The sequence below is a fragment of the Mesocricetus auratus genome, unplaced genomic scaffold (genome assembly GCF_017639785.1).
Source record: "Mesocricetus auratus isolate SY011 unplaced genomic scaffold, BCM_Maur_2.0 Super-Scaffold_100019, whole genome shotgun sequence".
NCBI classification, from domain to species: Eukaryota; Metazoa; Chordata; class Mammalia; order Rodentia; family Cricetidae; genus Mesocricetus; species Mesocricetus auratus.
In genome coordinates, this window is record NW_024429200.1 from 13,035,280 (window position 1) to 13,061,726 (window position 26,447).

A 26,447-nucleotide genomic window follows, 5' to 3' on the forward strand; every position below is an offset into this window, starting at 1 on the left:
CCAATCAGCATAATTCTTCACAATAAAACCTGTCTCAAGAACAGAAAAGGAAAACATTATTTCTTACTCTCTTCAGTTACATGGCAGCACTACTGTCAGCATAACTAGAGCCAGATGGATGCTTCATTTTCACGGAAAATTTTCAGAAAGTGTTCAAGATACAAGAATAACTTCGTGTTCCTTGACTGATCTTGATTGAGAGCTACCATGTGTAACTGCTGGGAAATGGACAACATTAAACCTACAGGGAAAAGCACTATCTTATTCTACTTCCGCGCACATGGCCCCACTAAAACATTCTTTTCCGGCTACCTTATACTTTTGAGTGGTAAACAAGGGTATTTTGAGTAGCTTAGGCACAGGGTTGCTTTTGCTTGTCCCTCCATAAAATAAGCACATACAGAAGGAAGCAAGTCAAAAGTCAGCTGTGCGGTGCTTGCTGTAATCCCAGCACTCTCAGGCGGAGGCAGGAGGATTGGGAGTCCTAGGTCACAGGAGTTTGAGGACAGCCTAGGCCACACAAAAGAGTGACTTAAAAAAAAAGTAGAAAAATCAATCACGTCAAAAACATCAACAGGCTACTCTGTCCCCACTCAAATCTCAAAAGAAACACACTTCTTACTCAGAAGCCTAAAATATATTTAAGAATAATGAACTCAATTATAGGAAGAATCTCCCACATGCTATACTTCCAAGAAATTTCCACAAAGCCACTTGGAAGGAAATTTACACTTTACAACAAACTGGCAGCGTGAATCCTATGGAAACAGAAAACTAGGGTCACTCCCTCTGCCTTATAGGCATCCCTTTGTCTTTGCGGTGAGAAACGGAGCTGATGAATAAACCATCAAGACTGACAAAGGGTCCTTTCCCCTTATGAGGGAGTGTGGTACTATACAATCCTCAGCCTTCCATACCGTAAGTACAGTAAGATAAGCTACTTCTATGTCTGCTTGCAACAGGTACAGAAGACTGAAGAACGTGCCTCATTCTACAGCTGCGAAAGCCAAGTCATCATGTACGCCTGCCTGAGGAGGTATACAAACATACTAAACTTCAAAGTTGAAATAAAAGTCATAAAGGCCCAAAACATAAGGAAATTAGGTCAGTAAAGCCAGAAAAAAGTCTTTTCTAAGCAGCCACTAAATGGGATGACTGAACCTCACCTATGGAACATGTGCAGACAACATTCTGACACAGCAGAGTGTTCAAACAGACCCAGAGTAAGGAGCTTTCGGGGTCCAAAAATAAGATCGGATTTGACAGAGACATTTAATTACCCAAGCTGTGTCTTGCCCACCTGCATCTTTGCTAGTCTTACCCCAACTCAAAACACAGAAATCCGTGTTCATTTTTCCCTCAACCTAAGTAACAAATGTTTGTGTCAACTTATTGCCCACCCTCCTTAAGGATACCCCAAAACCAACTCTGTCTCACCCCAATCTACACAGCACACACTCACAGCCATTAGCATCACAGCCATTTTTAAATGCTAATGAGTCTTTTAAACTTGGTTCTCAGAGACCAGAAGAAACAGATTCTCTAACACTTTCTCTTACCAGAGAAAAAAAAGAGAGAACTATTCCTTCTCACTGAAAAAAAACAAACAAAAACAAAAAAAACCCTCCACCTTCAGCCATTTTTGACCCTCAGATGAGTCCAGTCCACAAGAACCTGAACGCTCCCACTCAAAAGCACTGCTTTGCTTACCCCGTGTTCCGGTTTCGGCACCTTTCAAAAGGCAGAAGAAAGCAGCACCTGCTTTCTAATTTATCAACCTGTTTCTTCCTTTCCTGCAGAAGCTCTCCACCCTTCTTACACAGCAGTTCCTAGGACTACTGGAAACTATTGCTCCCCCAAGGAGATACAATTCTGTTTAAAGAGCTCCAGAGAGCAATTTGCCACTGGCCGATCTGTCATCCCAGACAAGGCTTCTAAACCTGTCCCAAACCTGCTGGCTGGTAACTCACCCACCCACCCTCTGCAGTGTGATCAGGGCCTGCAGCAGCCCATCCCCGGGACAGACTGCTCAAATCACTGAATTTTAGATGCCACACAACTATGCACACAGCAACCATACGCACCAAACGAAGTCACACAACCACAACCACAGCAACAAGTCATGCAACAGCATCTAATCTTTTCTCAACTCAATTACAGTCAGCTTCACTTTCCTATAATTTGTGGCCATGCATCACTGGCCCCACCCTTCATGTCAGAAAGTAATACCCTGGAGGCAGGCCTCACAGCATAGTTTACACTAGCTTGTGTTGTGGCAGGCAGGCTTGGGTTCAAGTTTCGGCTCTGACTTTTCTTACTAATAAAAAAGGTACCTGGGTTAGTTAGCCTCTGTGAGCCCTAGATTAGAAATCTACTTTCTAGATGATACGAATGAAATATGGAGAGAACCCAGCTGAAGATGTGAGTGACCACCTATAATACAGTAGGCACAGGGGATGTAATCCGTGAGCAGGCACAAACACCTCAGAGAACCCAGATACCCTGGAGGCTTCCAACAAAGCAAAAATAGGTCCAGCTTCCTACAACTCCCCTCCTACAAAAGGGAGGCCTTTAAGAAAAAGTCAAGCCTTTGTAAGAAAACTAAGAGCCCCACTGCAGACCACCAAAACCACAGACAGCTAAGGGATGCTCTGTGCCTACACTGAAGAGAAGACCAGCACAAATGAAAAGGGTAATGAAAGAGGAAGTGCTTCAGGATAACCCTTTCAGAGTCAAAACTTTCAGAGAGAAATCATGGACCTTCTAAATCCCCTGTTCATTAAGTCTAATGAATTCTGACTGTCTGTACACACAGAAAAGGCAAAGGGGTAATAATAGTGCACGTCCCAAGAAATCTCAGCTGGCAGCTGATTATGATCTAGGACATGAATATATTAGAATTACAAGAATCTTGGAGGCTGAATCTACACACACAAGCTGCAAAGTATCTGTCTGAGAGTGGCACATGTGTGTATACATACTGGGGTGTATGTTAGGGAACATGTGCCTGAGCGCCCATGCAGAGGCCACATAAGAATACTGGAGCACAGAGAACATCAATGTCTTCCTCTACTGCTCTCCACTTATTCCCTGGATGACACCAAGGTCACAGGCAATGGGACAGCCATGTCCAGCTCTAATGTGGGTGCTGGAGATTTGAACCCAGGTCCTCATGATTGCACAGCAAGCACTTTTATCCACTGAGCCATCTTTTCAGGTGCCCCTGCAGAATATAGTAACCCTGTGAAAGACAATGGGACAGCAAAACAGACTGTTTAAAAACTGGCTCTTTGGAAAAAAAAGTCTTCCATTCTGGAGGGAAAAGTCGGCGTTATAAGAAAAGCAATCTAAAAGACTACAGTCATCTCAAACAGAAACCCTGTTAACAAGCAAGAAATGTCAGATCTCAAGATGTGGGAGGGTAAAAAGGAGAGATAATATAAGAAATAAAACAGATTTGTACTACGAAATTAGCATGGAAGTGGAGGTGATCGGATTCAAAATTCAGAATGAAGAAAGTGAAGGTGTGTGTGCAGGCAGGATCTGTACTGTTAAGAGTCTTACACAGGGAATCCGAACACCTGGGCTCTTGATTGGCTCCGATCCAAACTGCCATGTGCCCTAAAGGCAAGTCACTTGGCTCTCTTTAAAACAGTCTCCTCACCCTTAGGAAGTGAGGAAATGCAAATTAGCATAAGATCTCTGCCAGCCTAAATTTTTAAGTGAAAAGTATGCAAAGATCAGGAGCTTTCGGGTCTTACAAACTAGACACACAGATAAAGGAGGGAAGAGTTGAGAAAACTTCGAGAAAGTAACTGAGAGTCAGTGGAAAGAGAAAAAGCTGCGTGACAGCCAAGCACTCTTCGGGTTCCAGGAAAGAGAAGTTGTCGGGGTCTCAAACAACTGCGAACTGATCGGCGGCATATGTCAAAATGGACAGGAAGAGGGGGATGGGGAGAACTATCCATGAACTATCTCCGTTAATGAATCAGTAATAGATATGCTTCAGGTAAACAGCCAGGGGCTCCGAAAGTCGCGACCACGAAGATCGCTGTGACCGAACCGTGACAGGGTGCCCAGGAGGCAAGAGTCAAGGGGAGTTCGTGCGGGGTTCTGCCAGGTGAAGATTCGGAGTGGGCGGAGAGTGAGGCAGGGGCAGAGGAAAGGCGAACTGAGACCATGCAGGCTGAAGGAAGGGAGAGGAGTCAATGCCTGACTCCCACTCCGAGGTGACAGAGGGGTCCGGGTCCGGGGCCCCGCTCTCACCATCTTGACGATGCCCCGCTGCACGGTGGGGACCGCGGGTCCCCCGGAGGAGCCGCCGCTCTGCGCGGAGGAGGCCATGTGTGGAGCTGGAAGGGCAGCGAGTGGGGCGTCCGGCCGGACTGGAGGTGTCAGAATGGGTGTCGACGCTGGGGAGAGGGTGCCGCGACGAGGAGCGGGCAGGCGACGGGCGTCCGACGGTGGACTGGATGGAAGCGCCAGGCGAACACTGAAGCAGCAGCGGGACTGAGAGCAAAAGAGGAGACGCGATCGCCGCCGCCGCCACACGTTCTACTCGCCGCGCAAGCGTGCCAGAGCGCCACCTCCCTCTGGCCAATTAGCGTCCGGAACCCGCCGGACCTCAAGCCAATAGGCACTCTGCTCATGAAGCCCCGCCCCCTGGTCCCAAAACGGGTGGGGAGCTCCAGGAAGCGCTGAAAGAGCTGATTTGCGGTGACGGGCAAACTCTGGGGCGGGACTTCCGGGGAAGTCTGAGACAGCGGTGTCGGGAGGTGTAGTGGGAAGGAAAGGACACGTCAGCATCTGGCCGAGGGGCGCGGGGAGCCATGGGAGCACCGAAGGCGGGGCCGGCCTCGCCCTCCTGCCTGGCCCCGCCCCTGCCCCGCCCCCTCGGGCGGCCGAGTGCCCACGTGGAAGAGTTGCACGCCGGAACTGAAGAACCCGGCCTTCGGTCCTAGAGCCCGGGAGGCCGAGTCCCGAAGGAATCTCAGAGCCGACTACTCTCGGAGTTCCGACGTTTCACCTCTGCAGAGTAGAGGGAACTTTGGAAAGTCGCAGTCCCTGGGCAACCTGCTGATGTCAAATCTTGACCCGGAAAACGGCCGCGGATCTTTACCGCTGGGGTCTAATGCTTGTGAGTTCCACTAATGTTCGTTGGTGAGAAGGGATGGCGCGTCCTGTTCACTGTGAAAGACCTCGATTTCCGACTCCTTCCCTACTGCTCCAGCTGAGCTTAGGAAAAGAAAAGCCTTGGGATGTGCCACCCCAGAGCTGGGCAGGCAACCCCTGACCTCACTCCTACCTAACTTGAGCTGTTTAGGTAAGGATATTGAAGTGGGACAAGAAAAGTCATATTCAAATGGATGTTTCGGGAGAATCTGTATTCTTGGAGTGCCCCTTTTGTGGAGCACAGGTCCTTGTATGTATTGTTTAATAATGACATTTGGCCCTACACTGAAAACTCGTCTTCACTGAAGCTTTTTTTTTTTTGGTTTTTCGAGACAGGGTTTCTCTGTATTGCCTTGGAGCCTGTCCTGGAACTCGCTCGGTAGACCAGGCTGGCCTCGAACTCACAGAGATCCGTTTGCCTCTGCCTCCCAAGTGCTGGGATTAAAGGCGTGCGCCACCAACGCCCGGCTTCACTGAAGCTTTTTAAAGAAGTTGTGCATTAACCCATACCCATGCCTCACATCAAGATCAAGTTTTGGAGTCAGCATCTTTCTATATCTCCAAAGCTAAGTCCTCCATACCATGAATTTACCCTATTCAAAAAAAAGGGGGGGAGGTCTTTATATACTATCAGTATTGATGAGGACTTACACAGAATCCTGTTCTCTCGTCTTTAGTGAATTCGACCTTTGCAGCAGTTAAGCCACTCTCTCCAGGATATTTGAAGCAATATAAACTTGTAGTTGAATTTGTAATTCCAAACATCTCATTTTCTTTTTTTTTTTTCCGAGACAGGGTTTCTCTGTGGCTTTGGAGGCTGTCCTGGAACTCGCTCTGTAGACCAGGATGGTCTCGAACTCACAGAGATCCGCCTGCCTCTGCCTCCCAGTGCTGGGATTAAAAGCGTGCGCCACCAACGCCTAGCACATCTCATTTTCTGATCCTAGTTACTGTCCTTTCCTCCTCGTCATCCATTTAATTCTCTTTCCTTATATTAATTTTCTATTTCTACACAACCATAGATCCTACTAGGCAATACTAACAACCAAATTACATGGAGTATAGGCATGCAAAAAATACACAGCCTGCTGAATACTTTTCCCCTACAGTGTATAATTTAGACCTTGGGACAAGCCTACAAAGTGCATACAATCTGTTTCTTCAAAGGAGGGCATTGATGTTTTGCTTTTGCCTGTTTTAAAGTGAACAGCACCTCAAAATGGTTCAGCAGCTGAAGGTGTCTGCATGCAAGCGTGACAGCCTGAGTTCAGTCACTAGGATCTACATGGTGGAATGAGAAAAGAACTCTTACAAGTTGTGCTCTGACTCCTCATGCAAACTGTGACATGCGTGTGTGTGCACACACAAACACATACATAAATAAATTTAAATTTTTTTAGTGAGCAATGCTAGGCCAGTATCTTTTTTTTTTCTACGATCCCACGTGGAGTTTATTGGTGGACTGGGAGGTAACCAACCCGTGCAGAGCAGAGAGAGAGATAAGATATGAGAGAGAGAGAGAGAGAGAGAGAGAGAGAGAGAGAGAGAGAGAGAGAGAGAGAGAGAGAGAGACAGAGTAAGATGAGAGTAAGAATGTAAGAGGGAAAGAGAGTAAGAGCAAGAGAGGGTAAACGGGCAGGGGTCAGTTCTTTAAAGGGGTCCTTTGCACCTGCGTGGTTCTCACGGAACTCTGGGCTGGCCAGAGTGTTGCCTGAGTGCATCTTGCCAGGTAACAGGGCAGGCCAGAGTAATGCCTGAACCTTTCATTCCCACCTTTATTTATGATTAAAAAGAGATGGGGGTGTTAGATGCGGCAGGTTCGGGATCAAGGACGTTGAATTTTTAAGACTGCTTCCTGCTGACCTGGGGGCGTCGATCACCTTTGGGGGAACCTGAGAAAGTTGGGGTGTTGCCACGCTGGTTGTTCTATTGTAGTCCAGGCTGTATGGGACTGTCTGGCGCTCTGTAGATCTGGCAAGATTTTAGCTAGGCCAGTATCTTAAGGGATGGAGTCAAGATATGAACTCGGAACTATCTACTGTACATAGTCCGATCTTAGGTATCTGCTGCTTCTCCGGTAGACAAATACCTCCTCATCCTCTGCCTGCATTTGTAGAATCCAGAATCTAGACAAAGATGTTTAATTCTCCAATAAACCTCGTGTGAGAAAACCCCCACTGTGTATGAACCTTCTGTCTCCATTCTTCAGAACACCTTCATTCAGTTCTCCGTGCTGTTACCCTTGGGTTCTTACCGTAATGTACTTTTCAGTCATGCCAGTCCCCTCAGCTTCAGGACAAAATTCAACTCCTGGGCATAGCACACCTGGCCCTGAACTACTTTTCAGCCCCTTATTCCTCTCTTTCTTTTGTAACTTTAGTGTATATTTGTTTATAGAGAAACCCCAACAAAGTCTAGATTGGTACTGTCTAGAACTTTTTTTTTTTCCGAGACAGGGTTTCTCTGTGGCTTTGGAGGCTATCTTGGAACTAGCTCTTGTAGACCAGGCTGGCCTCGAACTCACAGAGATCCGCCTGCCTCTGCCTCCCAAGTGCTGGGATTAAAGGCATGTGCCACCACTACCCGGCCTGTCTAGAACTTTTTGCAGCAATGAAAATGTTCTCTTCAAGCTCTATCCAACATGGCAGCCACCAGCCAGCTGTAGCTAATGAGCATTTGCAGCGTTGCAAGTACAACTGAGGAAGTGAATTTTTTTTTTTTTTTTTTGGTTTTTCGAGACAGGGTTTCTCTGTATTGTTTTGGAGGCTGTCCTGGAACTCGCTCTGTAGACCAGGGTGGCCTTGAACTCACAGAGATCCCCCTGCCTCTGCCTCCCAGTGCTGGGATTAAAGGCGTGCGCCACCAACGCCCGGCTGAGGAAGTGAATTTTTAATATTATTTAATTTTAATTAGTTTCATACACATGGCTGGTAAATATTTAGTCGCATTTTAATCTTGCTGTCATGACTGTTACCAGAATCTTTTATGTAAGTTTTTAAAGTGTTTATTTATGCCTCATGTAGCCCATACTTGATTAAAGTGCGTAATGGCAAACAGAAATACATGCAGGCAGAACACCACCGAAGCACATTAAAAAACAAAGTTTGGGCTGAAGAGGTGGCTCGGATGTTAAGAGCGCTGGCTCAAAGAACCAGAGTTCAGTTCTGAGCACCCACATGGCGGCTCACAGCTGTCTATAACTCCAATTAATTCTAGGGAATCTGATGTCTCCTTCTGGCCTCATTGACACTTAACTTGGTGCACATACACGAAAGGAAACACCCAAACAAGTACACGATAAAATAAAAACAAAACAAAAAATCTTAAATGCATAATGGCATACATTTTCTTTCTTAAAATGGTTTGTGAGATGGCATCTCCCGAGGTGTTTCAAACTCTCCATTCTCCTGCCTCAGACTCCTGAGGCATACAGGCGTGTAGCAGCACTCTCGGCTTTCCAAAAAAATTATTTTTTACTTTATGACGTTAGAAGCAGAACTCAAATCTGATTTAAGGGAAAAGGGAAAGAGCTAGACCCCAGGCGTGATGGCTCACCACCGCTAGTCCCAGCACTGGGAGGCTGAGGCAGGAAGGCTGCATGAGATGCCAGCCTGGGTTTCACAGTGAGTTTCCAGTCAGGCTGGGCTACACAGTGAGATGCTGGGGGAAATTGTTTTAATAAAAGTGAAGGGGATAGAAAGAGGAGGATAAAAAGAGAGAGGGGGAAGTTAAAGAGAAGCCTTCCCACCAGCCTGGTTCCAGAGCCACATCAGTCCCAAATAAACACACAGGAGGCTATATTAATTATGAAGCTGTTGGCCTTGCTTGTTTCTTACTGGCTAGCTCTGACTTAAGCATTTACACCATAATTGTTAATCTAAGTATTTCTCTTACCGGAGAGGTTTCCGGGCTTCCTACCCCATGGTGTTACATCTCGACTCCCTGTGTTTCTCCTACCCAGAGTCCTCCTGGACTCCTAGTCCCACCTATCTTGCTTTCCTATTGGCCAACAGTGCTTTATTGACATATACACAGGACTTCCACAACAGGGGAGGAAAGGGGAGAAAAGAGTGTAGGAGCACAAACCTATAAAACCCAGTACTTGGGAGACTAAAACAGGAGGACTTATACAAGTTCGAGGGCAATATGATCTACATGGCAAATGCCAGGTCAGCCAGGGCTACATAGCAAGACCCAAAACAAACAAACAAACAAAAAAAGACAATGTGTACTATACTTTAAGATATAGATATTTTGCAAACCTTATAGTGCAATTTTATAGAAAGATAAGTTGCCTTATCTTTATTATCATTTAAAGGATTCACGAAGGTATAATACTCATCTATACAGCTATATGATTGGGTAATGGTTACAAAACTTGTAATTGGTGTATTTTGAACCTAGTCTTACTGCTTATTTGGTGGCAAATACCAAAGTTCATTTTATTCTCCTGAATGGCATTCAACCCATGTAGGTTGTCAGTAGACTTGTACAATTACATTTTTTTTTTTTTTACTCCTGCTACAGCTATTGACTTTGAGCGCTGTTGAGTTTTATCACTGTAGCCAAAGACCAAAACATAAGCAAATCTCTGGACAATGGTGCCACCTTTGTTACAGGGAAGCATAATTTTTTTCTGAATCTCTAACTAAAGATGGCCAAGCAAGGATGGAATCTGAGTGTTTCTTTCTGTCCCTAGAACACTGAAGCCAGTGATTACAAAGTCAGTTACAGAGGTTTCACCAAGTAATAGGAAGCTCTATTAACTTCCAGATAAACATACCTTTTTCCCTCACAGGTCCAGCAGTTAGAAATATATGTTTAGAGGCTCAGTTGTGTCAGTAAAGCATTTGCAGTTCTCTTGGCTTGTCTCTTACAGTTGCAGAAGAGCTGCTTCAGAAAGAGAGGAGGCAAGACAGAGGAAATGGTGGTACCAGAAATAGCTGCTCATTAAAAAAAAAAAATCAGGAAAGCGCTAGTTTTCTTGGAAGTACCTGTTGCAAGGCCTCTTCTCACTACAGAGGCAACAAAGATGTCATTTAGATTGGCAAGGGAGAAAAAAGATCAGGAATGAGTACTAAGGTGGCCTCAACACTGGACCTATTCCTTATTTCTAGATCTATTCTGGTCTCTTAGGACTCTGACTTATTCCCTATCTCTTCAAGGTAGAATCCTGGTCCCTCATTCTCTCCAGACTTAAAAAGCCAAAAGCAGTAAGCTTATGTTTTAGCCTTGCTGTCTCTGAGACAAGACTCTCGCTTCTAAGGCAGTCTCCCTCAACTGCCTTCAAGAAAGACGCAGAGCCGGGACTCATTGCCTTGGTTGCTCCCTATGTATGGCTCCAGCAGTTCTAGATACACTATGTAACTAACTCCAAACGCACTCTCAGCTTTTCTACCTCTGTGTTTGTTTTCCTGGTTCCTTCTGCTTGGAAACACCTATTGCTCAGTTCAGACACAGCTTCTGCTCCAACCAGAAATGAATTCTCCCTTCCCTGTCTCCCCAGACCCTTGGAAAAATACTCTTCCAAAATGATATACTCCATATCCTCCAAATGCTATAGTTATTTATGCAGTAGTTGAACTGACCTATAAACTTTACTATAATAAGCTACAGTAATTATTAACATTTATGACTCTTGTTGACTTAGCAATTCTTTCTGTTTCTGTAATCCTAACACTCAGCTAAGGCAAGAGGGTTACTATGAATTTGAGGACAGTCTGAACCATATAGTGAGTTCCCAGCTAGTATAGGCAACAGAGATCTTGTCTCAAGAAAAACAACCAAAACAGAGTCTGGGAATATAGCTCAGTTGATACAGTGCCTAATTAATATGCAGGAAGCCCTGGGTTTGATCCCTATCACTGCATACAACTAGGTGTGGTCACACACATCTGTAATCATAACAGTCAGGATGTGGGGGCAGGAGGCTCAGAAATTTAGGATATCGAGTTTGGGGCCAGCCTGGCTGGCCTGTAATGAAAACTAAGTTTTTAATTGATTCACATGTCTGCACAGAAGATGGAGATAGTCTTACTTCTCCTTCTCATTCCATCAATTTTGGGGATATTTAGAGGAGAAGTTGGGTTTACAGTGAAGGCTGTTACCATTAACTATTTATATTCTATGTGTATGAGTGTTTTGTCTGCATACATGTAGATGTGCTACATGTGTGCCTATTGCCTACAGAGGTCAGAAGAGAATTCGGGATTCCCTGGAACTGGAGTTATGAGTGGTTGTAAGCTATCATGTGGGTGCTGGGAATTGAACCCAGGTTCTCTGTAAGACTAGCAAGTGCATTTAACCAATGAGTAGCCTCCACAACCTCTCATTGACTAAGTTTTCACATAATATAATTTATTGGGACATGAATTCTATTTAACTTGTGCTTACAGTAATCTGTCACCATTTTTTCCTCTCCTCAAGAAACCATGTGTATCTTAACTTCATGTAGGACAGGCTAGCCATTAGAACCTATATAGGTCACTATATTACTTAGTGGCCTAAATAATATAAAAACATATTTCTTTCTCATGTAACAGCCCAATATTTTGGCTTTGCTTATAATCCAACATCCACCTATTAGTAGGCATTCTACCAGGAAAGCTGTTCTGAGCATATTCTGGAGGTTTACTTGTTGGGGCCCATAAAGATGACTTCACTACATTTTGGCTCAAGGTCAGAGAGTTCAAAACTGTCATTAGTAAATCATAAGACCTAAAGGTCTAAGACATGGCTACTGTGGGATGTTATGATCTTGGTCCTGGATGTCTTATTTAAATAACAACAGGCTTGGTCTGAGATGTGGTTACTCTTGACCCTCAAGACCTGATAATAAGAAATTGAGTGTAAGGTTTGGTTACCAAATGTTTGGAGGATTAATGGAAGACAGTCTGTTTGTTCCTTATACATGATAAAGAAGTCTTTTGCCATGTCCCCCTTTGGGTTGGGGTACTTAAGAATGTTAAAGAATAAATGTGGAGTGTCCAGTATTCACTGGACTGTCCTCCAGACTCTATCCTGTGTCTTTGTCTCTTAGCGTCTGCAATTTCTCAATCCACACTCCTTTTCTCAGGCAAGCTGGCTGAATCCAACTGAAGCCCCACAAAGACAGGTTACAACAGTTACTCAAGTTCATCTTAATACAGGATCACATTGGAAAGAGTCCATGGAAGTGAAATCTGAAGTTAGCTCTGAAGATTTCACACACAGCCAGGTTAAGAAGGCATTTTCAGATCTCTTCATCCCAACCATAGAAGAAGCAGCATCCAACATGATGGAACAGTGATCCAGAGCATGCATTCTATCCTGAAGAATCCAGCTGCTACCCTTCTAATATTTGGGCTTCAGAATATTGGTCACAATCCATAAATTGGTAAATGGTTGAATTCCTGACCATTTCTCTTTCCATACAAAATAATCAACTAGATGTGCTGCCCCAACTCTGAAAACTGAGTGGATTTATGTTCATCACTGTCCTACAAGAATTCCCAGAGAAGGGAGTGGACAGCCACAGCCAATGAACTTGTGGGTTCCTGCATATGGATATTAGCCACTGGTAAGCCAGGCCCGAATCCTCTCTGACTCTTTAACCTATTGCAGGAGAGTGTTGCCTGTAAGGCCATAGGTGCCAGATAGGAAGAAGAAGACAGTGCAAAAAGGGTAGGAACGTGGAACATTGGAGCCCTTCCATGCAAATTAAGTGTGTCTTCAAGGACTATTATGTACACATACATATACATATAAAACATACATAAATGGAAAAAGAATATTTATATCTTCCATTTGAGGAAGCAATGTTGCCACAGATAACTAACTAATCTGGCCTGGTTGGTGAGATGCTTCCCAGGAAGATAAACACTTAGTCCATATTATGGCCCAGTTACAGGCCAAATCATAGCTTATTGTCCTCAGAGGCTTTGTTGCAATACGATAATGATTTGGTCTAGGATTCACCTATATGACCCTGGAAGATCCATATGACAGCATGGCTATCTGCTACTGTTAGGTCAAGCACTAGGAGATCTGCTGAACGATGTGGCCAAGGGACAGGAAATTTACAGGGCAGCTTGGATCAGTTGCACAGCCTTCTCTTGCTCTGGGTTCCACTCAGAACTAGTCACTTTGTAGGACACATATGCAGCACGTGGTTTGGAAGTTTGAATCCTGGTCTTCGGTGTTTTGTTTTACTACTTCATGAAATTCAGAACAGTCATCTGTGGTGTATTTGTTATCTGGACCAAGTTTGATGTTATCCTATACTTGCTCATGTACAACTGGGACTCTTTAGGAATATCTAGATTATCCAATTCTGGCACTGCTTATCTGTATTATCACATCGCAACATAGACTTCATATTTTTGTCTTAACAAACATAGTTGCTAGCATGTTTATAGTTAATTAGATTAGAAATCCAATTTTGTAAACCACAGAACCAGTTTTTGAGTTTTCTTTGTAGATTTGGAGGCTGTCCTAGAACTCACTCAGTAGACCAGGCAGGCCTCAAACTCACCGAGATCCACCTGTCTCTGCCTCCCAAATGCTGGGATCAAACGTGTGCACCACCACTGCCCAGCTCAGAAACAATTTTTAAAAATTGATTTGTTCTTCCTGGACTGGGGAAAGACTCAGTTGGTAAACCACTAGTCCTGCAAGCTGTTCAGATTCCCCAGACACCACATAAAAGCCAGGCATGGTGACACACCCTTGGAATTGCATCAGTGGTGAAATCCCTGGAGCTTGGTGGCCATGTAGTCTAGCCCACTTGGTAAAGTTTCCAGGACTGTCTGAAATGAAAGGTAACAGGCACCTGAGGAACAACACACCTCCTCAGGCACACATTCATGCACTTACCCACACATACACACGAATGCACACATGTATGCATATACAGTACAAAAGTAAAACATGAATGTTTGTTTCTCTAAAACCTATCTTGTACCAGACTTTTATTAGGTTTCTCCGGAGAAAAAAACTAAGAATGTATTTCAAAATCTGTCTCTGTTGATTTAAGAACAAACTTTAAAAAGATTGTGTGTGTGTGTGTGTCTGTGTGTGTGTGTCTGTGTGTGTCTGTGTGTAAAATGTATGTGAATGCCTGCGGAGGTCAGAAGAGGGCATCAGACCTCTGGAGTTGAAGATACAGTTGGTTGTGGGCAGCCCAATGTGGGTAATGGGAACCAATATCAGGTCCTCTGGAAGAGCAGGAAGTGCTCTTAACCACTGAGTCATCTCTCCAGCCCCAGGAATAACTCATAATTAACAGGTTGGCAAACCTAAAAGCCACAAAGCAGGCTGAAGAGCCAGTGATGACACTGTTGCATGGAACCTAGTGTCATATGCACACTAGGAAAATGCTCTATCATTTAGCTGTGTCCCCAGCCTGATTATTGAAATGTTCACGTAGTTTAATCTAGTGAGGTTTATTTTATTGCTTGCATAGAAAAATAAGAACAAGCAAATGGGAAGCAAATATCTTGAGACGAGAAACATTGATGTGGTCACATTGTATATTCTCAATCTTCTGAATAAAGTAGAACATAGAATCAGAAGACAGCAGCAGTCCCTAAGAAAGAGATCTCTGGAGCCCTTTCCATGGAAGGCAGTAACCTGAATTCATCAAAGACGGAACCTCTTGGGTGGCATCATCCCCAGCAAGAAGGCAATGTCTGAACTAAGAGTAGCCAAAGCAAGAGGTCAGGAGGGCAGGGCAGAGAAGCAGCAGAATGAGCCTGGGCCTTGAACAGATAGAATGTGAGGGTGGGGCAGATCCCGGAAAAAGACCAGAGTTCAGAAAGGCACGCCACTGCTCCAGGTAGAGAGCAAGGGTGGAGCTGAGACACAGCCAGGGTTCAGGGGAGGCCTAAGGGTGATGGTCCTCCCACGGTGGATAGCAGGTGCCCCTTGCCAGATGTTCTCCAAGTTAATTCTGCCAAAAGATAAGTATTGAGCCGGGCGGTGGTGGCGCACACCTTTAATCCCAGCACTCGGGAGGCAGAGGCAGGCGGATCTCTGGGAGTTCGAGGCCAGCCTGGTCTACCGAGCGAGTTCCAGGACAGGCTCCAAAACAATACAGAGAAACCCTGTCTCAAAAAACAAAAACAAAAAACAAAAAAGAAGGTAAGTATTGAGGCACATTCCCCTGTATTACCAAAGAGACAGCCAAACCCAGAAAACCATCGCTAAGACTGTTCTTTGTGCTTCAGAGTGGCATAAATTCCAGTAAGAAATGGTTTTGTAAAAGAGCAGGACAGTTCTCAATTACACAACCCCATTGTTCAGCAGGGCGTGGTTAGGAACCTTTGCTCTCCTAAGGGTGCTTCAGGGGATAGGATGTTACTTCACAGAGAAATTGAAACAAGCTGAACAACCAGAGAGTTGTGTGATGTTTATGCATTGAAAAAAATGAGACTCTCATCACAGGACCTTTATTCTGTTCCTCTACTTGGAGTTTTGCCCGTGAAACAAAAAACAAAGATAGGCAAAGTCTCTACCATCTGAGAACCTACATTCAATATCAGAAATCCAGGGTAGCATCATTGTGCTAAGTAGTTCTTAACCTGTGGGTTGTGACCCTCACAGGGGTGGCGTATCAGAAATGTGCTTGCAATTCATAACAGAAAATGTACCGTTATGAAGTAGCAATAAAATAATTTTATGTTTGGGGGTGACCACAATAATGAGGAATTGTAGCAAAGGGTCACAGCAGGAAGGTTAAGAACCACTGCGCTGGTAGAATTTAAATTTGAAGTCTGCAGGAAATACTTGCAACCAAGGCAAAAATGATAATGTAAGATTATATTATTTTCATTGATCAAAAGAAACATTTCATTTGCTGGGAAGAGCCAGTCATTTCCCTTGATACTGATTTTTAAAGACATTTATTACATAACTAGCTAAAAACCCAATTTGATAGACAATATTTTAAAGTTTTTTAAGTGGTGGAGAAATATGGCTTTTCTTGTATAAAGTCCACACAAAAATCTAGTGAAGTATTTTTGGATTGCAAGGTAGTAAAAACTATGTGGTAGAAAAACAGCAATCATTATGAAAGAAAACATTCACTTTAAAAAGTAGGACCAGAGGCTAAGGAGATGGTTCAGTATTCACTGTGAAAGTATGGGAGGCCTGAACTGGAATCCCCAAGATCCCATATAAATAGCCAGGCATAACTATGCATGTGTCTAACTCCAGATTAGGAGGTAGAGACAGCCAGATCCTGAGTGCTCTTTGCCTGTTGAGGACCAGGTCACTGTAAATCTGTTTCTTGCCCCAAGGCACTTCCCAAAATTCAGACACCTTCCCACAGATGGCTCAGTGCCATAGAGTTAACCCATCACTTAACAATGCTTCCTTAACACCTGCACTCCCTGGTGAGGTCTCCTGCCCATTGCACATCAAATGCTCAGCTCCTAACAGCCCTCTGCCTCACTTCCCAGCATCTCCTGTCTAACAGCCTCTGCCCCATGGCCAATGCCACATTCCTCTAGATAAGCCTGTACAGAACTCTCATTGAACACAGCTCAATCAGTCATGTTGTCCTGCTGTCCATCTCTCTCGTGTTTCTTGTCTCATTCATTCCAGGTTCCCGTGGGCTTGAACACCATCGTGCCCTGCTAGTCAGGGCATCTGCCTGGCCAGCACAGCCAAAAATCAATCAATCAAAAATTTCTGGCTCAAAAAGAAACACTATCCTTAAAGCAATGGCTCTTAGTGTATGGGTCATGGCCCCTTTGAGGGCTGAACAACCCTTTCACAGGGGTTGTATATCAGATATTTACATTGTGATTCATAACAGCAGCAAAATTACAGTTATGAAGTAGCAATGAAAATAACTGTGGTTGGGGTCACTACAACATGAGGAGCTGGATTAAAAGGTTGCAACATTAGGAAGGTTGAGAACCACTGCTTTGAAGAATTGGACTGGGAGCAATAAATGAAAACCACAGACATCTTCCTCCAGCCTCTGGAGAGCCTGAATCCCTTGTACATGCAAAACACACACCCACAATGCACACACACACACACACACAATGCACATGCACACACAAATATACCAAAATACTTCATTATCTCTTCCCAGACACCGACAACCAAAACACATTAAAAAGCAAAACAAGACCTTCAAGAATAGTGTTTAAGTGGATCGAGCAAAGAGGCTAATGTGTAAGCATTGAATAACACAGACCATCTTTATGAACTCAATTGTAAAATCGAGTTCCCCAAACTCACCATGATTCTGGTCCCACACTTATTGCTTCTAGCTTGGGACGTAGCTTTTTGTCTGTTATGCTCAAGAGTCTGAGTTCTACCTGTTGCAACCCGGCATTATGCTGAGCCCGTACCCTGGCAATGGGTGGGACACGCATATCAGCATTCAGGCACATACTTAGGCAGCTCAAGGGGGCCCCGTGTTGCATGGCCACATCATGGCTGTGTCATGCATTAAGGGGCTGCGTAAGGACTCAGTACGCATGTGCACGGTTCCCCTTTAAGCGAGCACCTCCACATGTTTTCTCGCTCTCTCCCTTCACCTCCTCTCTCCTCTCTTTCTCTTCTCCCTTTGCCACCTCTCCTCCCTCCCTCCCTCCCTCTCTCTCCCTTCTCCTCCCCCTTCTCCTCTTCTTTCTCTCTCTCTCTCCCTCTCCCCCTTTTCTTCTTCCCTTTCCCTTCAATGGACTCCACATGGGTTTGTTGAGTCTCTTGGTTCATGCTTTCATCTATTCATAACTGAAGCATGGCTTCCTGTTCCGTCTACTCTACTCACAACTTAAGCAAAAGAACAACACTACCCCCAGCACGAGTGAATGGGAGAATGGGAATATTTTTGAGCCAAGCACAGTGATACACACCTGCGATTTTAACACTCGGGAAGCTAAAGTGGGGGGGCCGGAAATTGGAGGTCAGCCTGAGCTACAGGGTAAGAACCTGTCTCAAAAAGTATCATAAAATCCTCTCCTGACAGGACTGGTTCAGAGCAGTGAAAGGGGTAAACTAAACTCAAAGGCTTCACTTTTTAAAATGAAGGGACCAGACCCTCACTCAGCCCCTGCTTTAGCAGCCATGACAGGCTACAGAAAAGACACGTAGGCCTCTGACACAAGGAAACTCCAGATCCTCTGGCTTCCTGGAGTCTAGGGCCAAAACCAAACACAAAGAAACTCCACCCCCGCACCTCCTAGATGCTTGGTTCCTGGGAACTGTTTGGCCATAGTTCTGAAAACTATTGGTGTCCATGTACAACAGACCACCTGCAAGTAACAAGACAATGCCATAGAAACCACAGAATGTTCCCTCTCAGCACTGACCAATGAGAATAATTGCTACACAGGTATTTCATGCCAAAATATGATCTTTGAGAAATTCTCCTAATTGTTCCCAAATGTTAACCAATCAGAAACCAACCTGTACCTACTGATGTAATCCTGTTACTTTTGTCTTTAAAACCTAGCAGTAGACAGGGAACTCCCTCTGGAGACTGCTGCAACAGCTAGCCAGATGGGGTCCCTGTCATGGTGGGTGAACAATTAAAACCTTGCTTTTGCAGTTTAGTGGATCTGTCTTCCTGGTGGTCTCTGGGGACTTGGCAACTTGGGCACAGCAAGCAGATGGAGTATAGCCTGGAATGAAAGCCTTCAAACATTGTTCAAGCCTTCTGACCTGATGACTCTATTTTGGGAAAGTTCAAGAAAAAGGTGTTTTAGGGCAGAATGCAAAGAGTTCAAAACAAATGTGGTCTAATGGTTGACAAGAGTACTTCAGTGTGACTGTCACAACATGATTCATTGTGAAACTCAGTCCTTATGAAACTTGCAGTTACTTATCATCTCTAAGTCTCAGTTTCCTCATCTAAAAAATGGGCTGCTGTGCAATTCAATGAGATAATGAATGGACAGTACCTAGATAATGAATTTAGGGTACCTAGTGAAGGACCCAGATGCTTACCTAGGCCCCTAGTTTGGCAGCCATGGCAGGCTGCAGAAAAGACCCAACAAGACATAGGCCCCTGACTCAGCAACGTGTGCTGAGCTCCCAACCTTGTCTGACCTTGCCCTAGTCACTAGGAGGCCAGATACCCTCCATGTGTCAAGGAACCAATCAGAAATTAGCTAGGAGGCTCTAGGAGTGCTTTAGTGATAACAGTGGAATGAAGAGCGTAGCAACCACCCTGGGATGGACTCTAGGCATAGCAACCTATCTTCAGTGGCAGCTGACCAATCAACTCAGGACAGGTTGCCCAAGCCCAGAGGTGCACCAATCCTGAGACCATTACTATGCAACACCCCCCTTGCTCTACCCCAATATATTCCCTGCCCCACTGCTGCTCGGGGTCCCTCTTACTCCACCTGCTGAGTCAGACGGATGGAAGGAGGACTCCAGTTAATCTCAGTTAACTCATTAATATATAAAAAAAAGACTCTTAGCTTTTGCATCTAATCTTTTGGTGGTTTGGGAGGTTCAGAGTCTGGGCACAATAGGCACAACACTATGATCTAGCTCCTAATCAGCTTAGAGATGATGACAATCTGGAGAATTTAAAATCATTGAAAATCTAAAAGATAGGAAAAGACAAAGACAGCCAGGAGGGTACCCTGGAAGCAGGGGCAGGGGAATGTCTGAATTTGAGGCCAGCCTGGTCTACAGAGCAAGCTCCAGGACAGTCTCCAAAGCTACACAGAGAAACCCTGTCTTCCGAAATACAAAAACATGGTATTTAAATACAATGAAATGCCAATTAGCCATTAAAATTACGCATATACAAACTATGTAAATTGCTATATAAGCATCCATAATATAGGTCAATATGCAATGTGACTTTTTACATTTATGCAAGTTTTTCACATTGAGTACAAAGACTTAGTAAGATTGATAGACATCCAAAATAACTAAAAAAAAATAATCACAGAATTTTTAGAGATGCAAATGGAATTTAACATTCTGGTTTCTTGTTGAGTAATTTTCCAGGGTTTATAGTTGAGATACCCCAACTCAACACTTTTAGACCCCTAGATCACAGAGCAACTTGTCTTTCTGCCCTCTCCTGAGAAACTGGTGACCTCAAGATAAACTTAAAAGATAACACTCCCTGATCCAGGAACTAGCTCACCACATTCTTACTCAATGTTTAACTGTACAATGCCCAAAGAATGCTTGCTTGAGATAGCCTATAACCTTCCCATTAAGACAGAATCTATCATTTAACTTCCTCATCCTTTATGTTTATGATGTTTACCTAACTCTCCCATTTGTTATGGTGTTTCCCTTTTAAAAACCCCGACTGCAGCTATTGGGAATCAAACTCCTCTGCCCCGGCAAGGGTCATGAGCTCGGCTCCAGTGCACTGGTTCCCCAAATAGACCTCGTGTGCTTGCATCAAAAAGGTCTCTCTTGAATTATTGGGGCATCAGCTTATCCCAAGACTTGAGTGAGGGTCTCCGCACTGGGGGGGGGTGTCTTTCAGTTGGGGGCTCGTCCGGGATTTGTGACCACCCAAATTCTTGGAGAACCCTCTTGGAGGTAAGATTCTGTCTTTGTCTGTGTCTTTGTCTGCCGGCTGTGTCTGAATATAGTACTTCGGTTTTCAGTCATCTGAGCTCGTGAGAGCAACGATCACCCTGTCTGGGACAGAGGGGAGAGTTATCGACAGATGTGTCAGGAGATAACCGACTGTCATTCCTGGGAGACGTCCCAGGAGGTCTGAGGGAAGTCCTGGGATGCCTGGAGATTTCCTGTCTGGTTGCCAATTCGGAACCTGAGTCCCTCCTGGAAAGGAGAGACTTGGCATCCCCTCAGCCATCTGATTCTGATTCCTGGTGCTGAAAGTCCCCAAAGAGGCAGGCTCTCATTTTGGCTTTCTTGGTCTTTCTGAGTGTTCTGTTTGTCTGCTTTTGTGTGACTTGGATGATGGGACAGACTGTCAGTACTCCTCTTGGTCAGACTCTAAACCACTGGACAGAAATTAGAACTAGGGCATGCAACCTGTCTGTAGAAGTTAAGAATGGACCTTGGAGAACTTTCTGTTCTTCAGAATGGCCAACGTACAATGTTGGCTGGCCTCCGGAGGGTACACTTAAGCTGACTGTGATTTCTGCCATTAAGAATATAGTTTTTCAGAAGGGACCAGGGCCTCACCCTGACCAAGGACCTTATATTTGTGTCTGGGAATATCTGGCCCAAGATCCTCCATCCTGGTTAAAACCTTGGACCCAGAAAAGTAAGCCAGGCTCCCGAGTCATGGAGCTCCACGACCCAGAGAAAAAAAATGAAAGCAAAAATGGCGGAGTCTGAACCGCCAAATAAGACTCAACCCTCAGCTCCTCCTAATATATATCCCGAAATTGAGGAGCCTCCAGAATGGCCTAGTATCCCACCCCCTTATCCCCTCCCAATACCCCCTCAGAATCCTCAACAGGGTGCTATTGGAGGAGCAGCAGAAGGACCAGCCACCGGGACCAGGAACAGATGCACCCAGAGTCCCGAGGGGCCAGATTTAACTACAGCATTGCCTCTGCATGTATACCAGCAAACCCTGACCAACTACAATTACTCCAGCCCATCTCTAAATTGGAAATCTAACCATACCCCTTTTCCAGAAAATCCCTCAAGCCTTACAGGTCTGATGGAGTCCCTCATGTTCTCTCACCAGCCTACTTGGGATGAATGTCACCAGCTTTTGCAGGTTCTTTTCACCACCGAGGAAAGAGAGAGAATACTTTTGGAGGCGTGGAAGAATGTGCCTGGAATCAATGGTCAACCAACTCAACTTCAGAATGAAATAGACGCAGGCTTCCCCTTAAATCGTCCTAACTGGGACTACAACACAGCTGAAGGTAGGGAGCGGCTGACAGTCTATCACCGGGCTCTGGTGGCAGGTCTCAAGGGAGCTGGCAGGCGTCCCACTAATTTGGTCAAGGTAAGGGAAGTTCTGCAAGGGGAGAAGGAACCCCCATCTGTATTTTTAGAACGTCTCTTAGAGGCTTACAGGCGTTATACTCCCTTTGATCCTACTTCCGAGAGTCAGCAAGCAGCAGTTGCTATGGCTTTTATTGGACAGTCTGATATTAGGAGAACATTACAGCGCCTGGAAGGTCTGCAAACATTATCTTTGCAAGACCTAGTTAAGAAAGCAGAGAAAGTGTACCATAAGAGAGAGACTGAGGAAGAAAGAAGAGAAAAAGAAGGAAGCTGAGGAGAGACAGGAGAGACAAGATAGAAGGCAAGAAAGAAACGTAACTAGGATTTTGGCCGCAGTAGTAGGCGACAGGGAAGCTCATAGGAAGGAAGAAGGAACTAGGCAGACAGTGTACCTGGGCAATGAAGGGCCAAGGAGACCTCGGAACCCTGAAGGACCCCCTTGGCAGCCTTTAGATAGGGATCAATGTGCTTATTGTAAGGAAAGGGGGCATTGGGCAAGGGACTGCCCCAAGAAGAAACACAAGACACCCAAGGTCCTCACCTTAGAGGAAGATGATTAGGGGAGACGGGGCTCGGGCCCCCTCTGTGAGCCTAGGGTAACCCTAACTGTGGAGGGGACCCCTACGGACTTCCTTGTTGACACCAGAGCAGAATTGTCACTTTTAAAGAAACCATTGGGAAAATTAAAAATTAAAAAAAAACATAGTAATTGGGGCCACTGGCCAGAAACCATATTCTTGGACCACCGACAGGAAGGTTGATCTGGGAAAAGGTCAAGTAACTCACTCCTTTCTCGGCAACCCTGAGTGCCCCATGCCACTACTGGGGAGAGATTTACTGTCTAAGCTAAAAGCCCAAATAAGCTTTTCCTCGGAAGGAACCATAGACAATAGGCAGACTCCCACTTCTATGATCTTGGCCTTAAAACTGGAGGAAGAATATAGATTACATGAGCCCCCAGCCCCACCAGACAAGACACTGGGAGGAACATGGCTAGAGGGATTCCCCAGAGCATGGGCAGAGATGGGGGGCATGGGAGAGGCCAAACAGGGGCCCCCCAACGTTGTAAGCCTAAAGACTGATGCAACCCCCATTGGGGTATGACAATACCCTATGAGCAAGGAAGCCCGAGAGGGTATCAGACCTCACATCCAAAGACTCCGCAACTAGGTTTTATTCTGGTTCCTTGCCAGTCTCCCTGGAACATTCCGTTGCTGCCAGTTAGGAAGCCAGGCACCAATGATTACCAGCCAGAAAAGATCTAAGAGAAGTTAACAAAAGGGTGTAAGATATCCATCCTACTGTCCCTAACCCTTACAGCCTGCTCAGTTCTCCCTCCTGACAGACGATGGTACATGGTTCTGGACTTGAAAGACATGTTCTTTTGCCTGAGACTACATCCTACAAGCCAGGCAATCTTTGCTTTCGAATGGAGAGACCCAGATTGGGACAGGCTGGACAGCTGACTTGGACATGTCTGCCTCAGGGATTCAAAAACTCCCCTACTCTCTTCGACGAAGCCCTCTATCAAGATTTGGCTTCGTTCAGGTCAGAAAATCCTCAAGTTACCCTGATTCAATGTGTTGATGATTTGCTCCTAGCTGCTGTCACCGAGCAAGAGTGCAGCCTGGGGACATGAGTTGGGGTACAAGGCTTCAGTAAAGAAAGCCCAGATTTGTCAGACAGAAGTAACCTATTTGGGCTACATTCTTAAGAAGGGGAAGTGATTGCTGACCGCACCTAGGAAAAAGACCGTGACAATTATCCCTACTTGTAACCCCAAAGCAAGTGAGAGAATTTCTAGGTATTACAGGGTTTTGTAGACTCTGGATTCCAGGTTTTGCCACCCTGGCAGCCCCACTCTATCCCCTCACTAAGGAGACTGGGACTTTCTCATGGACTCTCTACTATCAGAAAGCCTGTGAAGAGATCAAGAGGGCTTTACTCAGTGCACCAGCCCTAGCCCTGCTAGACCTGACAAAGCCATTCACTCTATGTAGATGAAAGGGCAGGAATAGCGCCAGGGGTCCTAACTCAGACCTTGGGATTATGGAAGCAACCTGATCCTGTAGCCAGTGGATGGCCATCTTGCCTAAAAGCCATCGCCACAGTGGCATTGCTTCTCAAAGATGCCGACAAACTAACTTTAGGTCAACAGACTGTAGTGGTAGCTCCACATGCCCTGGAAAGCATCATCAGACAACCGCCTGACCGCTGGATGACCAATGCCCGCATGGCTCACTATCAGAGCCTCTTTTTAACTGAGAGAGTGCTGTTTACACCACCCCCCACCACCCCCACCCACCCCCCACCCCCGGCTATCCTAAACCCCGCCTCCTTGCTGCCAGAGACAGACTACTCATTACCGGTACACCAATGTATGGACATCCTGGCAGAAGAAACTGGAACCAGGAAAGACCTCACTGATCAGCCATGGCCAGGGTGCCCTAAATGGTACACGGACGGTAGCAGCTTCATGGCTGAAGGTAAGCGGAGAGCTGGGGCGGCGGTAGTAGACGGGAATCGGACCATCTGGGCCAGCAGCTTACCCGAGGGAACGTCAGCCCAAAAAGCTGAGCTGAGGGCACTCATACATGCCTTGCGGCTGGCAGAAGGAAAGGCTATCAACATCTACACGGACAGCAGGTACGCTTTTGCCACTGCTCACATACATGGGGCAATTTATAAACAGAGGGGGTTACTCACGTCGGCTGGAAAGGACATTAAAAATAAAGAAGAAATCTTGAGCCTGTTAGAGGCCATACATTTGCCAAAGAAACTGGCCATTATACATTGTCCTGGCCACCAAAAGGGCCAAGACGTCATAGCCAAGGGAAATCAAATGGCTGACACGGCTGCCAAGCAGGCGGCTCAAGGAGGCTATGATCCTCGCAGCTGAACAAAAAACTAAGGAACCTAAAGACTATTATGACATTAGAGAAACTAGCTTAGGTATACCCCTGAAGATCATAAGCAGATGGAGAAACTAAAAATTGTGCATGGCTACTCCCCCCATGGAGTAGCTGAGACAGAAGATGGCAAATCCAAACTACCCCAAGAGGAGGGACGACATCATGTCACCAATTTACATCAACTAACTCATCTAGGGACAAAGAAGCTAAAGGACATCATACGTCACTCCAATTATTATGTCATGGGCCTCTCGGACATTGCTCAAAAAGTAGTTCAGAATTGCAAGGCCTGTGCCTTAACCAATGCTGGACATCATCTAGGTGCCCCCGGCAAATGCCTCCGGGGAGACAGACCAGGAGCATACTGGGAGGTCGATTTCACAGAAGTTAAACCAGCAAAATATGGTAACAAATATTTATTAGTTTTCATAGATACCGTCTCAGGTTGGGTAGAGGCTTTCCCTACAAAGAGGGAAACAGCAAAGAAGATACTGGAGGAGATTTTCCCACAATTTGGCATCCCTAAGGTAATTGGATCAGACAATGGCCCTGCCTTCGTTGCCCAGGTAAGTCAGGGACTGGCCACCCAACTGGGGATTAATTGGAAATTACATTGTGCTTATAGACCCCAGCACTCAGGACAGGTAGAAAGAATAAATAGGATGTTAAAAGAGACCTTGACTAAATTAACCTTAGAGACTGGTGGAAAGCACTGGACAGCCCTCCTGCCCTTCACCTTGTTCCGAGTATGGAACACCCCAGGGAAATTTAAGCTCACACCATTCGAGCTCCTCCATGGGAGACTGCCCCCTTGCCAGAAGCAGGAGGGTTACTTGATCCTGATGCCTCTTTCTCCCAACCCCTGTTAGCTCGTTTAAAGGCTCTTGAACTGGTCAGAAAGGAAGCCTGGGAACAGCTAAAAGGAGCATACGAACTGGGAACCACAGCTGTACCACATAAGTTCCAAGTGGGAGACTCCGTCCTAGTCCGGCGTCATCGATCCCGCAACCTCGAACCCAGATGGAAGGGACCCTACCAGGTGCTCCTGACAAGTCCCACCGCCATCAAGGTTGACGGCATCCCAGCTTGGATCCACGCATCCCACGTCAAAGCAGCCCCTCCTGCAACCCAAGATGACTCCTGGAAGCTGGAACCAACTGGTGATCCTCTTAAGCTGCATTTATGTCGCCTGCTCACCACAGAAGAATAGAAACCCCCATGCTCCTCAAGCATTAACCTGGCAGGTACTATCACAAACTGGGGCTGTAGTCTGATACACTTCTAAAATCGCCCCCCACCCCCACCCCCCGTACTTGGTGGCCTTCTTTGTTTCCTGAAATCTGTGCCCTGATGGCAGGGTTAGACTTATGGGACATTCCTGGGATGACTCATGAAGAAATACCCTTAGAAGAGGTGCATTTACAAAAACGGTCCCTTCATCAAGGAACA

General features: G+C 45.6%; 1 protein-coding gene and 1 long non-coding RNA gene across 2 annotated transcripts in view; one reads left to right on the plus strand and one right to left on the minus strand.

Annotated features, from left to right (window-relative positions):
• Positions 1–4,486, minus strand: part of Snd1 (staphylococcal nuclease and tudor domain containing 1) — a 401,485-nt gene extending 396,999 nt beyond the window's left edge. Inside the window, exon 1 of the mRNA XM_040728507.1 lies at positions 4,267–4,486. Within this exon, the coding sequence (XP_040584441.1) occupies positions 4,267–4,344 (78 nt within the window). The 5' untranslated portion in view covers positions 4,345–4,486. The remainder of the gene's footprint in view (positions 1–4,266) is intronic.
• A 98-nt stretch (positions 4,487–4,584) lies between these two features.
• On the plus strand, positions 4,585–6,575 carry LOC121132980. Its single transcript, XR_005869691.1, has 2 exons — positions 4,585–5,323; positions 6,376–6,575. It is a non-coding gene; the product is annotated as an uncharacterized LOC121132980 (long non-coding RNA).
• Positions 6,576–26,447: the final 19,872 nt, after the last annotated feature.